At 38.1% G+C, this 17,527-nt stretch overlaps 1 protein-coding gene across 2 annotated transcripts in view; it reads right to left on the bottom strand.

Moving 5' to 3' along the window:
- Positions 1–1,603: 1,603 nt before the first annotated feature.
- The window catches only part of TMEM117 (transmembrane protein 117), a 194,972-nt gene continuing 179,048 nt past the window's right edge, over positions 1,604–17,527 (bottom strand). For both annotated transcript variants that reach the window (XM_072333610.1, XM_072333601.1), the window contains exons 7-8: positions 12,806–12,935; positions 1,604–3,685 (exon numbers count right to left, since the gene is read on the bottom strand). In XM_072333610.1, coding sequence (XP_072189711.1) covers positions 3,045–3,685; positions 12,806–12,935 — 771 coding nt within the window. In that variant the 3' untranslated portion in view covers positions 1,604–3,044. The remainder of the gene's footprint in view (positions 3,686–12,805; positions 12,936–17,527) is intronic.

Here is a 17,527-nt window from a genome sequence, read left to right as displayed (position 1 = left end):
GCTTAGCCCAGAGATGTCTCTTCTACACATGCTTCATAAGCTGAATCTATAATCTATCACTGTACAGAATATATGTATTAGAAAAAAAGGGAAAAGAGCTATTGCACTCAGCCCAGTCTCTGACAAAGCACAACCCTATATTAAAGGCTTATCACAGAGAGGCTTCTTCAAGCCAAAAAAAAAAAAAAAAAAAAAAAAAAGACTAAAAAAATTTTTGTTAGACTTTCAGGAAAATGTTAACTAAACATATCACATAGTGGCAGGTAAGAAGAAAGGATTTCAGATTGTTTTGAGTTAACAAAACAGTTCAGGATATGAATAATGCACAGTAGTTGAAAACAATGAACATTCTTGTGGGAGGAATATTTCCATTTCAGGTAACCAGTTTTAGGCTATTTAGCCATCCAGTCTCCCATGAGCCGCTCAGCAGTGGAAGCAGTGGAAGACAAGCTGCTTCAGAAGACTGAGGATGAATCTGGACTAGTAGGTCTGTACATGAGTGGAGTGTGCTTATTTACTCTCCCCTGGCTCCAATTGTGTGATCTCTGCACATAAAAATTGACTGAAACATACTCCAGACATTACTGGTCAATCAGTTATTAGGAGCAGACTACAACTAAAGTGAAGGGTCTCGGGGTAAGTCTAACCACCTATCTCAGGCTTCTCAAACAAGATACTGAAAAAAGCGTGGAAACATTCCTCTCTGTCCATCTCTGTTTACAAATGAGACTCCCACAGAACTGAGAAGTCCTTTCTCCTCTAATTAAATCAATGAACTGAGCGTGATGAGTGGCAACACTAAGACTTTCCACTTCTTATGAATTTGTGTTGTAAGCAGTCTCTCTACTTGACCATTAATTTAAATACTCCTCCAAAATCTAGGATTACCTGATGTTTTTCACTTGTTCATGCAGTCTTGTAATGACCTTAAAAGCATTAACTCAATGTGAGGTCACAGAATTATTTTAGCTGCGGATCAGTTGCTTAATAGCAGTTTTCTCGGAGTCATGTAATCATGCAGGCTGTAAGGCTCAAGTAAGTCTTTCATTTTCTGCCAGCTTACTAATGGATTTAACCACTCCCAAGCACAAAAAAAAAAAAAAAAAAGAGAAGTAGGTTCATGGGGGATTTTAAGATTGGGTTTATATTTCCCAAAACATACAGAGAAGCATGTATCTGCAAAATCAATCAGCTATTTCTGTAACCACTTAATATATGATCTCACTTTTTAAATCAAATTCTGCTTGAAAGTCAAGTATCACTACAGTCACTGCTTACATAGCACAGGTGGGCTCTCACAGTGTTTTACTATTACTAATCAATGGTTCGTCTTCAGATATATATAAACAAATTTATAGACTGCAATAGGCAAAAGCTAATAACAGAAATATTTTTATTCACGTTTTTAATGGAAAAACAATTGTTTTGATTAGAAAGTGAAATTTTGACTTATGTAATAATAAATATTCCATAAGCAAAATATTTGATTTTGAGTTTACTGTCCTTTCTAGTTCCAGAAATATTTATGATTTTAAGTAGGACAGTGAAAGTTGAATTTTTTTATTTTTTTTTTAAACTCCAAAACTAACATAATGTGCCCCTGCCTCATAATAAACAGTGGTCGAATTATATTTATTAGAATTTGCTCTCAAGTGACAGTTAATAAATGCATAGCCCTATTAAGCATGCTAAATTCAGCATTCCAAATACTTTAAAGCAGAGAGATCAAAACAATTGAGATAAAAAAGTCACAAAGGCAAAACGCAGCAACACAAGTTAATGACAGGGAAATAACTCAGACTTAAAAATTACTTATTATTTAGGAACTTGTAACAACAATTTATAGAACTGAATTAAAGGCAAATCACAGTCTGTCTGATGTTTTAGATACGCAGTCTCTCTAGTGCATATTGTTTGATCGTACAGCAAAGAATTTCAAAGTCCCCTTCCAAAAAGCAAAATAAATAGTTTTGGCACATTTCTGATTTCATGTTGCATTTACTCATGGATAGTGAATGAAGAAAGAAAAGGGTACAAGACAACTCAAGTATTAATCTATTTTAATTGAAACTCCTAAACATCTCTTCACTGTGTTCAGAGTGCCCGTGTGTGGTGCTTTTCATTGGCCCATTTCACCATACCTGCACCGAATCATACAAACACAGGATTTTTAATGGGTTCTGTGTCCTTTACTGTAATCACTGCATTGTGTCTTTGATGTGACATAGGTTTGGTGTGATGATGGAAGAAGTTGCTTCAACCATGTATTTTCACCTCTCTTTCTGAAAGGTGAAAGGCAGAATTTTTAATCAAGGAGCAGTTTATCTTTAATTATGAAAAATATAATTAGGCATTATCACCTAATTGCTATTACTAATGGAGAAAGTCATATTTTCGTAAGTAGTGACCCATGTTGTATTATCGCTCTACTGTTTACCGCATAATGAATCTGTATTTGTGTTTGGCAGCTAGCCAGCAAAAATTAAAAGGTAATCAACATTCTTCTCTGCAGTCCGGTCATCAAAAGTCCCTGGCTCCACAGATGAGTAAATAATGAAGTCAAGTTGTGATGTTCTAGCTGAAAATCTCTTTAAGGAATAACTGTGTTTATCTCCTCTGTTAAGACATCAAATGATTCTGAAAATAACTATATACAAAAAGCATTGCAAAACAGATCAGAATAACTGTGCTATACACCTGGTGTTGAGTTAAAAAACAGTTTAATGTCTCAAGGCACCACCATGGTAGAATTTTATACCTGCAAGTAATCATCTAATACGCTATTGTACAGTTAAGGTAATTTATTAATAAACAGCTTGTGCAATTTTGGGAAGCAATCTATAAAGGAATGTTAGATATACAGTAGGCACGTACTCTAATACAAATTAAAAAAAAATAATAATCCTAGAAAAAGCATGCTGAGCACCGTTTGGTATAGACTGAGTTTCTTATTCTAAACACTATGTAAATCTTAACTTACAAAAGGTAAAACTGAACTCTTATAGCAACTGCTTATTTAAACTGATTTTCCTGGGTATTTGACTCTATGTTGTAGGGTTACTCTTAGGGACAGAAGACTCTGGTACTGGTTGTAAGGGGCTATCTTGTTCACTCAATTGTGCGTTCAAGTTTTCAGAAGTTAGGAGAGAAGAATTAAAAACTATTTCACTTAAGTCTGATTTTATGGATACAAGATGTGGTTCTTGAAAACTTAATGGTTCTTCTACTAACACCTGTGTATTTTCTCGTGTCATTCCCATATCTGATGGTGACTTTCGTTTCATTCTTGTGTATGACTTGTCTAAATTCTCCATGCCTTGGTCAGTTTTTTGAAATCGCCCAAAGAACCAGATGAAGAAACCAAACAATGCAAAAGCCAGCAAACTTGGAATAAAAGCCAGGCATTTGACATCAAGGCTAGAGCCTATGTATCTGCTGTGCAAGAACATGTCTCCTTCAGCATAGGTCCGGTTGGTCAAAGGGTTAGTGTTATTGGATCTCCATTCCCAAGACAACTTAGTTCTGTTAAGATCTTTCAAGCTTTCTGAGTCCTTCACTGTGTAGATCTTCTGCCCAGGACCAATATATTGACCATATTCGTGAGGTTTGTAAAATATTTGGTTCTTCCACATATTTAGATCCAAGATTAAAACAAGAAAGATAATCCCGTAGTTAAACCATTTGCCTGTTCGGAAAAAAAAAGAAAGTTCTGTTATCTGATACATCCATTCTAGAAGCAGTATACATGCATTTATATGTAAAACCAACTAAAAGCAAAAATCCTTTTGTAATAAATCTGTAAAGCAAAGTTGTAATAATATTTCCACTGTAATCAACTTTGTGCTGAATATCCTTTAGTATTTTACAGTTAGGTCTGGGCACATAATAAAATAATTTTGTAATGCAAGCACAGCAGTATATCAATTGAATTCACATTGCATTTTGTAGGCAATCTGTTGATTAGATAATTACGTGATGTGGTATGGATCAATAAACATAAAAAGCATTAATTTCAGGACTTTGAAAATATTGACATGGGAATTCTCCTCTCTATATTTAATAGAAATATTTGTATGCCACTAATGACTGAAATGAGACTCTCCTAGGGTTTTATAAGCATGTATTTTTTAAGCACGTACAGATATTGTTTAATGTTCCAACCATGGTGTCCAAATCCTCATAGGTGAGGCAATTGGATAAATGATGATTTGGAGATATTATGCCCTTGAGAAAAAGGAAGGGCTGATTTTAATACTGGAAGGTTAGTCAGCTTAGCTTTCCTATGCTATATGTAGTGAAAAACTCCTCCAAGGAGTGACTCATAGTCTAACATTAAGCTCCTGAATACTGGAGGAAGAATGCTTTCTCTGTTTATTATTTAAAACTACTCTTTTGCATGCCTCCTCTAGGCATCCAAAGTATATGAAACGTACTTTTATGCAATAGCAAAGTTATCCCTGCTTTGGGCAGAATACTGGTACAGATGATGTCCAGACATTCCTTCTAAGCTAAATTATTCTATGAAGACACACACACACAGATTATACTGTTAAGGCATCTTACGCGTGTTTAGCTGAAGATATGTTAAGAACATATCTATGCAGTAATGACTGGCACCACCCACAATCCAACAGAACTATATACATCAAAGCTGTTTTAGGATGGAGAATTTATGACTGACATCACAGCATTATGTGAAAGGACATTTGTGGAGAAACGCCCCTACTGACGAATGAAACCATTTACGCTAGAACCATATTTAACTATGTTTCAAGTGAAAAAGAAAATGAACATTTGATAAGAGTAAGTGGATTCCAGTTCCAGTATGTTCAGACTGAGCCATGGACTAGTACATGCTCCTTTAGGGTAACTCCTCGCATGTTAGCAATTATGTTTAATAGTCCTTTTCAATCTAGTTTGCATTTACACTTAAGCCATAAGACAATGTTCTTTCAATTATGTTATTGTCACTATCCAGAAATCAAACTACACTGAAAAGACCTTGCAGTGATTCCTGTTCACAACTCTAGCTTCTATTTTCTGAGTTTTCATCAACACTGTCATTGACCTTTTAGTGAAGTGGAATACTGGTGAGAGGTTTCAACATGTACCACCATACCACCAACACCCGCCACTGATGTTGTGGGCCAACATCGTAAAAGAAGAGACATTACTTTTGGAGCAGTCCACTTACATTAAGAAACAATATGTTCTAGATTGGTGCAGTTTCCAGTGGATTTCTGTCCTGTATTTCCCATGTTTCTTCCCATCAGAATAACCCTAGTTTACACACCACACACAAGCTTTCAGCAAACAGAGCCAGAATACACCTTATGGTGTGTGCTGATGGGCTGCTTGGGACACACATTCACTGTTCAATTGGCTGCTGTCAAACAGAACACATAATGACTGACTTCTACCTTTATTTCCTCAGCTGGGTACTGACTTAGATGATTTTTCCTTACCTAATCACCTAATTTCCTTAACTAATCACTAATTCCCAGGATATAATGGGAACATAAGTATTGTTTAGATTCCTACCCTCCATAAATATTCTTAAATCTGGCTGTGTGCTCAGAAGTTGTTTGATGATGAATGGATATTGGAAAGAGAGAATGAGACCAATACCCACAGAGAATGTGGTCATTTAATTCTCATTTTCTTAGGAAAATGGGCTAAACACAAATGCCAACTAAACATAAATATTACAACCGTTATCTGTTTACCTACAGATACATATTTGGTACTCTGTGTTTCTGCAGAGCTAAAAAGAAAAAAGAAAAGGCTGCCTTCCAAAGACTGCTGGACTGCAGGAAGTGGATGACAGGAAGTGAAAAGTCTCATGTTGGGCCAGGATTGCTCTTTCTCATCCAACAGACATGGCAACAATGAAAACACATAATTAAAAACAGACAACTAAGAGATCAAAGTAGAAGTGTAATGAATTGGAGGTATTATTAAGATGACCTTTATAAAGGCCGAATGATATTGCTATGATCTTGATTACAACTTCAGGTATGAATGACAAAGGGAACTTACCTATTTTAATACTGAGATGTGAGCTACCACATCTTTAGGTGCAATGGCACCCGGTGGATTTCACGGTTCTCATCTGTGACCATGTAGCCCTAAGCAAATCATGTAGAATAAACCATCTGAGCAGTAAGACTCGAGATGGCAGCCTGCTGATGGAGTCACCTTAGAAGCTGGCAGAAAATACTGAAAATGCTGAATAGAGTTTGTTAGGTGCTTAGTTAAGGGCAACGAGGCTCGTTAAGGGCTTGGAGAATCAGCCCTATGAGGAGAGACTAAGGAAGCTGGGGCTGTTTAGTCTGAGGAAGAGGAGGCTGAGGGGAGACCTTATTGCCGTCTTCCAGTACCTGAAAGGTTCTTACAGTGAGAGTGGGGCAGGTCTCTTCTCACTACTGACATGTGACAGGACGAGGGGAAATGGCCTCAAGTTGTGCCAGGGCAAGTTTAGGTTGGATATTAGAAAGAACTTCTTTACAGAAAGGGTGGTTAGGTACTGGAATGGGCTCCCCAAGGAGGTGGTTGAATCGCCATCCCTGGATGTGTTTAAGAGCTGTTTGGATGTGGTACTCAGGGATATGATTTAGCAGAGGTTTGTTGTTGTGGTATTGTTTTGTGGTTGTTTTTTAAGAGATAGGCTACTGGTTAGGCTGCGGTTGGACTTGATGATCTTCAAGGTCTTTTCCAACCTGAGTAATTCTATGATTCTATGATTCTATGATTAGTCTCAGGCCTTATGTAGAACCTCTCCTACACTGTGATTTCATCATTGTGAATCTTCTGAGTTGGATATGTTTAAAAAAGGTTCCACCCCACATACCAAGAATTAAAGTACTTAGCTGATATAAAAGAGAACCTTTCAGTTCTTCCCTGTTTTATTAAAAGCATGAACTTGAAACTTCCTCAGTTAGCCCCCAGATACAGTAAGGCAGACACAGCCAAAAGTTTCCCTGAGTGTATTAGTTGTATTACCACATGTAAATAGTGCTTGGACAATCAGCTTAGATGCAAAAACTTCACTTTACTGAGTCTTGTCCATTATGCCTAAGAGCCAGCTGGTTGCCTGACATCCCTCTGTTTTCTGTTGGACCTACTCCTTTAATTTCTCATCTCTAGACTATTCTTACGTTCTCTGCTTCACTGCCATGATATATGAGCTCATGTTTTTTTCCTTTGAAAATTGTTGTCACCAGAACTAAATTCTGTAACAGTCTCACTACAAACATACCAACACAATATCTTTCAACTCCTACTCTATATTCCCTGTAGCCAAGGGCTGTGTTAATCTCCTTAGTGCTGCCTTAGTTACTTACAGAAAGTATTTAACTTCTTCAACAATACACTGTCTTCTTTTGTTTATCCCTCTTCCAAGATGTGTACTTTACTTAGCTGCATTAGCAGGCATGATAGACAAAGAAGACCAGTTTGCCGAGCACTTCTAGATTGGTAATAAATGTATTGAAGCAGCTTGACCCAAGAGGTCTGACAGTCTCCTCTCACAAACATCTATCTAATGATAATTCCATATGACATTTTATTTTTGAGACTGAAGATACTAACCAGCCTTTACCTATATATGCAATTCTTCAATCAGATAGATTTTCCATAGACAAACGGAGCTGGAAAGATGCAGATCTCCAGACCACAAAATCAGTCAAATATTTCAGGAAACTGAGAACTATACCCAGACTCCTCAGTGGAGTTACCATGAAAAAAATCAGGTTCAAAACTGGCTGACATTCAGCCACACACTACTTAAAATACTCCTGGTTCACAAGCACCATTTACAGTGTTGAAGTTCTTATGTGTCACACATGACATCTGAAGGGCCATGCATTTCTGCCAGATGAACAAAATGTTTGGGCAGTGCTCATTTTTAAAGAGGCTCAAAAATTCTACAAGTGGTTAAGCAACTGGTCCACAACATCACATGCATCTGATTTACCAGGCAACCGAGGCTGGCAGATCCTGCAGATCTAAATGCTCCCAAACTGCTTCTGATTATGGAGCATTTTTATTTTTGCAAGAAAGTCCACTCTGTAATGGAGTAGTCGTGTCCTAAAAACAGAATTCTAGTGTAGAAACCAGTCCTCAGGAGCTTGCTAGAGGTCAAGAGGACATATGAAAATTTCACTTATTAAGGCTAGACTCAATTGGCATCCTGCAATGCAATCACAGCCAGAGGCTTATGTAGGAAATGTTGTCTTAAGATTCTTATCTCAATTGCATTTTGTGTCTAAAAACATCCGGACACCTCTGCAAAACATACAGATATCTTAGAAACATTCTTCATCTCTTCTGTCATGTCAGTGCTATTGGCTAGATACATCCATACAGACTACTCACAGCTGAACTGAGCAGCAAATCCTCTGAGATCTTTTAATGTCTGTGTGCACAGACAACTTTGTTTTTACCTCTAACCTTCCTGTTTTTGCCCTCGGGCTCCTTCAGGCGTATCTGTGTAGGTGATGCTTGGCCTGGATATAGACATTCTTTTGGTTTAACTCCACAAGCCAGCCATACCAGGCATTTGCCAATCCTGAAGGTGACAATTTCTCCTTTGGGTGGAAGAGCACGCCTAGATCAGAACTCAGAAACACATTTACAAATAGCTAGAAAAATCTCCCTCTTGTTTTGATACCTAAACCTTCACTTTTCTCATTTCACAGAATCACAGAATGGTAGGAGTTGGAAGGGACCTCCAAAGATCATCCAATCCAATCCCCCTGACAAAGCAGGTTCCCTACACCAGGTTGCACAGGTAGGTGTCCAGAAGGGTCTTGAATATCTCCAGGGAAGGACACCCCACAACCCCCCTGGGCAGCCTGTCCCAGTGCTCTGTTACCCTCACCGTAAAGAAGTTCTTGCACACATTTGTGCAGAACTTCCTATGCTCCAGTTTCTGGCTGTTTTGGAACTTATTTGAAACTATACAGCCGATTCTCATGGATCTGTGCTATTAGATGGCACCAGCCTGGCCTCCAAGTGCCTTTCAACAATGAAAGAATAAGAAGTAATAAAATTTACTTTAAAGTATTAGAAATTTCCCTGGGTATTATAGAAACTAGGCTAGCTAATGTATTTTCATAAACAACAGCCAGGAAGGAAAACATACATACTATAGTGAGCCATCTATCAAGGGAAATCCAGATCAGTTAAGCAAATGCAGGAATGCAAGATATTTTTGATGTTTGTAGATAAAAGTGCCTATCAAAAAAGGATAAAAATGTTTAATACTGAGTAGATACTTGCTAGGAGATCCTAGATGCAAAGAAATGTGGGCAAAATGTTGTATTCAGTTACCAGTAAAAATGAGATGGGCTTTTGATAGTGAAGTTAAAATTACAGTGAAGCATATAAAACACAGGCTGCAGATGTTAACATAACTGCCAGTTTAAAACATTCAGAAATCATAAGTCAGGCCTAAGAAAGCACGCTACTTGTTCAAAGTAGCCAGATAAGTGAAAAGTAATGCACTCAATAATGATTCATCTATCTGCTTTTTGAGACAAGGACCTATGTAGAAGTAACGGGTTTTTTCTCTCTCTACAATCATGAGGTACATTTTTAAAAGTACGAATGTAGATGTTCTCACACGGGTGCTGAATACAAGAGAGAAGACTTCAAGATTAAATGGAAAAAAAACAAAACCAACCCACATGTTAGTAATCAACTATCTTAAAAGACATAAAATCAGGAAAGCCGGCAACACAGATCGCATAACCGTGAAATCCTTCATCTGTACAGACCATATACCAAGTCATTAAGTACGCATCAACAGAAAGGAGGTTTAATGTCATTTACTTCTCTGCATGACCCTACACTTATAACTGATTTTTTGTGGGACCATTGCTCATTAGAGCAACCCAGCACAGAATAGGGCTGCTCATGGGAGTCCAGGGGCTGTTCTTGTTTATATCATTTAAGAGTGACCAAATACATAAAACTTATGAAGAATAATATTGGCAAGGAAGAAGATGGGAAATGATATTTCAGCCATGACTTCTTTTTTTCTCAATACTAGGAGAAACGGATTTTCAGTTTCTGGACACTGGGGCATAGATTGTAGTTTTGCAACTTGACCTTATCACAGTAGCGAGTACAAAAATAAATGATATTTGGGCCCTTGTCTTATGTTTTTTCCTGCTTATAACAACAACAACAACAAAGTTACACAGTTAAGTTTAACATTCTGGATCTCATGTGTTATGGCTTAAATAAACAAGGTTTTAACGGGGCTTTACATTCCCTCCATTATCAATACCCTACCTACATGTCATCTGCTGTACTTTCTACCCTGTTAAATATATATAAAGAACCTTTTTTTTTTTTTTTTTTCCTTCTTTTATTAGTTCCATGATTTAAGTAGAAAATTAGAAGAATCTACACATCCATACAAGAACTACAGTTTGAAAATGATCCAAGATGATACCCTAAACTAACCTAAGAACTGATGGCAAGAACAGATGGTTCAAGCAAAACTTACCCAAAGGGAGGTTCCTGTGCCATGTGTTATGGCTGTTTATTAGATCTCCTAAAGGGTGGTGTAGCACTGAGATAAAACAGGCACTCAGTAGACAGAGTACGTGATGTGCAGTCAAATGGATTGATTTGTCTAGTGAATCTAATAAATGGATCTTGTTAATGCTGAGCAGGGAAAAATATTTCTCAGCTCCTATTCATTAGCTCATCCTCATTAAAAGAATGCTTTCTTGCCAGAAAATCAGAAAGACCTCCAGTCCTCCCTGCAGAAGACTCTACGATGTATAAATATTGATCTCAGTTGATTTGTTTTAAACAGCAACACTGCGAGCAGTTGTATTTCTGATATGTAATTTATGTTCTTTGCTGTTGCTTATTCCTAGCTTCTCTCTGCTTATCAATATCCCTGACTCTTCTGCAATGCAAAACTGTTATTCACTCTTCAGTTCCTCTTCTACCACCCATTGGTTTTCATTTACATTAATTATATCCTGAGTTCCTGTATCTAATGGCACAGCTTACCCAATCATTACTTAGTCCTTGTTCAAGCTACTATGTGCACCCATTTCACTACTGTTCTTTATTCCATGGAATAACTGCAGGACATCTGGGATCCTCATGAAACTAAGTCTCTTCAAATTCATGCTCTAGTCCTGAGAAGCAGAATTAAATCCTCATTTCCACTAGGCCTATTCATGACAGATACTTGATTCTTATACTCTTTTTTTATTCTCTTCTTTGTTTCCCTTTTTACCCAAGACTTTTCTCACTTCAGAGAGAAATATATGTTTTTTGTTCTCATATACACATATCTTTTCATTCTGTACCTTCTGTCACTGACCATGACATCATTTACCTGTTTCACTTTGTCCTGCTCCTGATCTCAAAACATCTCATCTAGATGTACCCCAAACCCATCTTCTGTGGCCTACTGTCTATTTCCTATCAGTACTGTAACAGGGAATCTACATACAACTTGAGAAAAACTTTCCATCTCTCTGTTTCTACTTTCACTGGCCCATTTGCCTCATTTTACTCAACAACCTGCAGATAACTTTTGCACTCATTTTCTTTTCTTTTCTGGTTTCCAACCTGATCACTCCAGTTTCTGTCATCTCTTCTGAAAATGCCTTCATAGTATCATAGTATCATAGTATTGTGTGAGTTGGAAGGGACCTTAGAAATCATCGAGTCCAACTCCCGGGTTTCGAGCCCTCTTTGTAGCGAAGCGGCACTTCTACCCCCTTCGCCACAGGGGGGATTCGAACCCGGGCCCTCTGGTGCTGCTTGCACTTTATACCACTGCGCCACCGGGGGCACACCGGGGGCCTTGTCTTCATTCAGCCTATCTCCACTGATTCCCAGTTCCTCATTTTCTTCCTGGGCACATTTTCCTTCCTTGTCTTTTGATGCCTGCTAGGCTTAGGGCTCTCCTGCTAGCTGTGGGCCATGTCTTTGTATGATCTCTGAATACTCCTTTTGTCCCTGCTCTGCAGGAATTCCATATGACTGTATCATTGGATGCTCTTTATACCTTATTCCTGTACACTGTCATGTGCTATGATTGTTTATATTAGCAGCTAAAGACCTCCGTCAGTTCACACTTACATTCTTTTGCTATACAGTACTATTTATTTCTCTCTTGCCACCACATTGTTCTGAACAACATGAAAGTAAAAGTAAAATATTTATCACTATTTAACTTTCCTCCCTTTTTATTCTCTACTGCTATTCAAACACTGTCTCATAGTATGTTAAGGACTGGGTACTTTTATCTGTATGTGCCATCCATTTGAATAACTGTGACTCTATTTTATTTGAAGTTATTTAACTGCCTGCTTTTGGTTAGATGAGTGATGGAAGTATGGCAGTGAGTGGCCTTTGCCAGATGAGAATGACCGAAGTTATGAAAATACATTAGCATAAATCACAGCAAAGGCATCTGAAAGCATAAGAGATTATAAATGAAATAAGCAGCTAATTCCCCTGGAGAGTAATTTTAGATAAAAGATTTCTGCAGCTACACTAGGTATTACTTAGTGTCACAAGAAGCTGCTGAAATCCATGACAAGCAGCAGGTCTTTTTGATTTGTAAGATATAGATTCCTCATTTCCCTGAGAGGCTTATATATAGATGATACTGATAGGGAGAGTTAAACAGATAGAAAAACAGCAATCATTTGGGGGGTAGGGGAAAACAAAGAAAATATGTGGTAAAGAACATGTTAGCATTCATTTCCTACACGGAAGCAGTTCAACGTGTGCCTGTATCACAGTCTGTGTGGTTACATACCTGTTATATGAATGTGATACTCCTCTTTTAAGATCTTTTGGAAATAAGGTACTTTGAATTGCATGTGTGCAGATGGCAAGCCTGGAAGATTCACTTCAACATCACCCATAAAATGTGGGAACTCCCAGTCCTGTTAAAAAAGAAAAGCAATAGCCTAAATACAAGATTTCACAGTATATTTTACCCTTTAGAGTGGCTTAAATTATGAAAAGGGCATGGTTCTATTTTTAAGTCTCCCATTATTGACTTTTCCCACTATAAGTTTTATGGAACTGCTTGAAACTGAATATCTTGTTTATACTAGCTATTACAGTATGATTTTTACTTCAACTCCATGTAATTACATGCTTAAAAGTTCACTTCAGAATGACAATAATGACCCCACCGCACCAGCCGACAGCATAAAATTGTCCGAGTATATGAGCTCCTGTATATCACACCGTGTAAAAAGAATTGGCTCATGATGTAAATAATTACAGCACCCTTGCAATAAAAGTTACAACTTCTGTTCCTAATCTGGCAAACAATTTACAGGTAAGAGATTGGCAGAGAACGTCCATCCCTTCAAGTCTTTCATACTTGCAACTCGGTCAGCATAGGTGTGTTTTCAGCATCTGCCCGTAATGCATCTAAATAAGCATTCTCTGCAAGTGAAGATCCCTCAGCATAATCTGCTTGAATCGATCCAGGCACAGTTTTCTCTGCTGAGATATTTCAGCTGACAAAGTAATGCTGGAAATGTGGAAGCTCTTACCTATTATTATGCATATTTTGGTGGCATGTGATAACTCAGCTGAGGAGGAGTTGCATTAAGAGGAATTTTCCATTTGGTTATCTGTACCCACCACTGATCACTTGAAAATGGGTATAATAGCATGGCTCATTACAGCCAAAACTTAAAAGTCCAGCAATATTGCAGGAGTCAGTATAATTACTGCTGGGTGGTTACCTGGTGTGCCGCAGGCTGTTAAAAACACACTGGCCCTGTTCCCATACATGCACCTGGATTTGTATCCCACAGTTAGTGCAACCCACACTTGAATTACTGACAGTAAGAAAAAGGAATCTGAAATGGAAGGAGCTCTGTAAATAGCTCCTGCTTCCTTTGCATATGATTTAACATGCAAGAACTGCTGATCAGTTCCAACATTCTCAGTGGTGGAAGGGAAACGAAAGAGTGGGCTTTACCAGCAGGGAATTTAGCATGGCCCAAACACTAACAGAGGTTGATTTTTGCTAACATATTCTGATACTGAGCTAAATGGATTAACAGGAATATACCTGAGAAGAAGCCCTGAGCCACTGTACCTGGTTCTCAGTGTCCAGAGCGATAAAGAAAGTGCCAATTTACAGATGCAGAAGATAAGAGAAAATAAGGATGTTCTCATCTTCCCTTATCACAAACACAAAGCATGCTCTCCTGGTCATCAGGTATGGTAATAGCAGCCCAGCTGCGTAATCCCTTATGCAGCATCTACAAACATCCCCTTAGATTTGGGAGACATTCAGTAAGTGCCTGAAGATTAATATTTTATGGGTGTGCTCTCTCAGTTCACTGTTCCTAATACACATTTCTGGACTCGTATCTCAGGGTAACTCAAACATACTCTCATCCAGGAAGAAATAAGAATAGGGAGAAAAAAATAAATAAATTACATATTCCTGAAGAAAACACAAATGGGGAATTAGAAATAAGTAAACACAGAATTACAAATCTGGCCTCCTGCTCTTGCCTTGCCCCAGTGCTCCTACTGCTTTTTGTGGAATTCCAGATTAAATTCCATTAGACAGAATTTCGTATTGGACTGTGTTTTTGCACCCATATTTTATTGATGATATTAATGATCAGTGACTAGAATGTCAGCTCTGCCAAATTTGGAAAATACTGAATTATTTGTTTTAGCAAACCATTATTGAGACTGGAAAATATTTCCTAAGACAAATGAAAACAGAGATCCAACCCCAATAGCTTGCTCCTATTTACATTATAAAAAGAAGGTAATTGGAAAGCCCATTAGAAAATTAAATATTTGATACTCTGAATTACAGGTACCTTTCATGTGGTACAGTAGTTCACATTTTCTGTATACACACTCCACACTGTGCAAAGCATGCTGGAATTGTCATGACCTCTGTTATCCTGTAACCCCATAATTTGTGGTTTCCATTGGTGATGACAGCCCACAGCTTTGCAGCTTCAGTGCAGAGGGTACAGGTGTCGGATGATAAAGATGGGCACTGACATTGGAGACCCCATGGTTATAAACAAATGACCTTGCTGTGCTAAAGAAATCCAGACCTGGATCTGGACAAAGCTGCATTTAAATGTAACAAAGAGAACAAAGAAGTAGCATCTAACATACACGAAAGGAACTGTGCATGGTAAATTTGGTCATAACCTGAATCTTCAGACCAGTGAAGAAAAAGCAAGGTCTATGTTAGCAAGCATAAAATGACTTCAAGTGGATCCTAGAGTGAGGAAAAATAAGCCATTAACATGAAAATCACATCCATCCCAGGGAAGGGCTCCAGATGCCAATGACATGCTGGAACGCTCCCGGACCCCCACCAGCCTGAAAGCACTGACCTCAGGGCCTGCAGGAGCAACAGATGGTGAACAAAGCACCGTGAAAAGTGGTAGAAACTAAGTGTGCATATAACAATTTTAACATTAGTACTACAACTGAAACATTTTTTGTAAGAATTAGAAGTCAACTAATAATAGTTACTGGATTACATTGTTAAAATTTAAGGGATGCTACTAATAAAGTCTTGGCTATATCTAGAAGGTATGTTTCTTCTATGGCCATAAATAAGGTTTGAGTGTAAAAACTCTCACAGACCAATTATAACCCACTCAGAATAAGTGGAAACAAAGAAATAAAATGTAAAATGACAGTAATAATAAAACAAAAACAAGAAAATTTATCTGAAAGTAATATTAAAAACAACAACAACAAGCGCAATTAAAATAATGAGTTGCACCTACTGACTTGCACAAAGGTCACTACAGCCACAGTACTTAGAAGAATGAAGCTTCAGTTTACTAAATCAAATGGCCTTTGGAGCTCTATCTGGCTCATAGATTTCATAAGTAATGCATATACATCACCTGCAAACATGAATGCATTAAGGAGAAAAGCTGATGACTATTAACTTTCTTAGCTAATGTCATCATCAGGTTGACAAATCCAAACTAACAAAGCATTTTGCTGTCTTGACTCCAAGAAACTGTTGTCCAAAGTTTTCTGACTTTGCTATCTTTTTAAAATGTTTTCTTCACTAATCAACAAAAGACAACTTCAATAATACCCAGAAAACCAGTTTTCTAAGAAACTCCAGATGCCTGTTGGGAGTCAACCACATCATTTCCTAATAGGTACACTAATAGCTTGAATGTACAAGACCAAAATCGAAATGCTTCCCTCTTTGAAATACAACTTAGCTCTATGTCATGCCTCCACACATGGTATTTTCTCTCCATGGGATCTGATTTCTGTCTGTGCTATCAGTCTGTGTTCACCTGTGGAACATAACTGACATATGCCACGTTCTTGAAGTTCTCAGCTCATAATTAAATGAAATCCACTTGATCAGCTCTAGTCCTCACCAATGAAGTGCCTGTATTTTGCTGTATCTATGATCTTATTGGAAACTGTGCCCAAAATACCTCATTTAGACCATATCTCCACTTGCACCGTTTGAAAATCAAATTTGTGTAGACATACTGGTAACTCACATTTGCCCCCTCATACCGCATGAACTACATGTTTGTCTCTCTCTTTAAATTTGTCAGCTTCAGGTTTCTCTGCTACTTCTGCATTTTCCAACCTGGGGGTCTGCAGAATCCTTCTGTGCAGTCTGTGAAGAAAAAGCCAACCCAGCACCATGAGACTTAAATCAGCTGTAGAGAGGTCTCCAGCCTTACTGGCAAGTTTTGTGGGATGTGCAAATCAAATGAGGTTATTGCCTCATTTCACTCTGCAGTCATGAGGGAAGGGCAGCCAGAGGATATATTTAAGATCACCGAGGTGTTCATCCTAGTGCTGCAGTGGGCAAAGAGAGCACCTCTGATTTCCATCACCTACTTCATTAAATCCACAAGCACGGCAATAAAAATAGATACTGCAAAGAAGGAGGCCGTGATATTTTGATTTTCTTCCCTTTGCTTCCAGTTCTCCAAGACAAACAAATGCACACACTTTCTGCCACAATACCATGTACTGGTTTAAGGTACTGCAGTGCAAGTGGAGACACTGACTTGGCATCTCTTCAAGTAAAGATATAACAGCAATGGTAGCTGAGCATCAAAGCCACACTTTTTGATAAAATCTGGTCATTCTCTGCCATCATCTGAGAAAAATAAATGTCAGAAGAAGCTCTATCCTGGTGCCCACACCCTGTGCTTCATACACAGATGATCCCATATTCCTTAGCATCCAGCACTTCTCCACCCAAGAGAAACTGCAGCAGAGAAGGTTAGGCTGGGATCAAAAGATGGTAATGATTAACGGCGGCCAAATGTGCCATGCTTTCATCTTGTCTCTTGCCTCTGTGTAGCTTAGAGGATACTCAATACACAGTGACTACAAAATAACGCAAAAATAATATAAACATTATTCAGATTCAGATGTAATCATGAAAGAGGACTGAATATTTCTGCTCTAAGTAGTAAAAATATGTGCTGTATTTAATACTAGAAACACATTCACAGTTTAAACC

Source organism: Excalfactoria chinensis, chromosome 1 (assembly GCF_039878825.1).
Source record: "Excalfactoria chinensis isolate bCotChi1 chromosome 1, bCotChi1.hap2, whole genome shotgun sequence".
Lineage (NCBI taxonomy): Eukaryota > Metazoa > Chordata > Aves > Galliformes > Phasianidae > Excalfactoria > Excalfactoria chinensis.
Note: the sequence above shows the minus strand (reverse complement) of the source record. Positions and strands in the feature narration are given on the sequence as shown.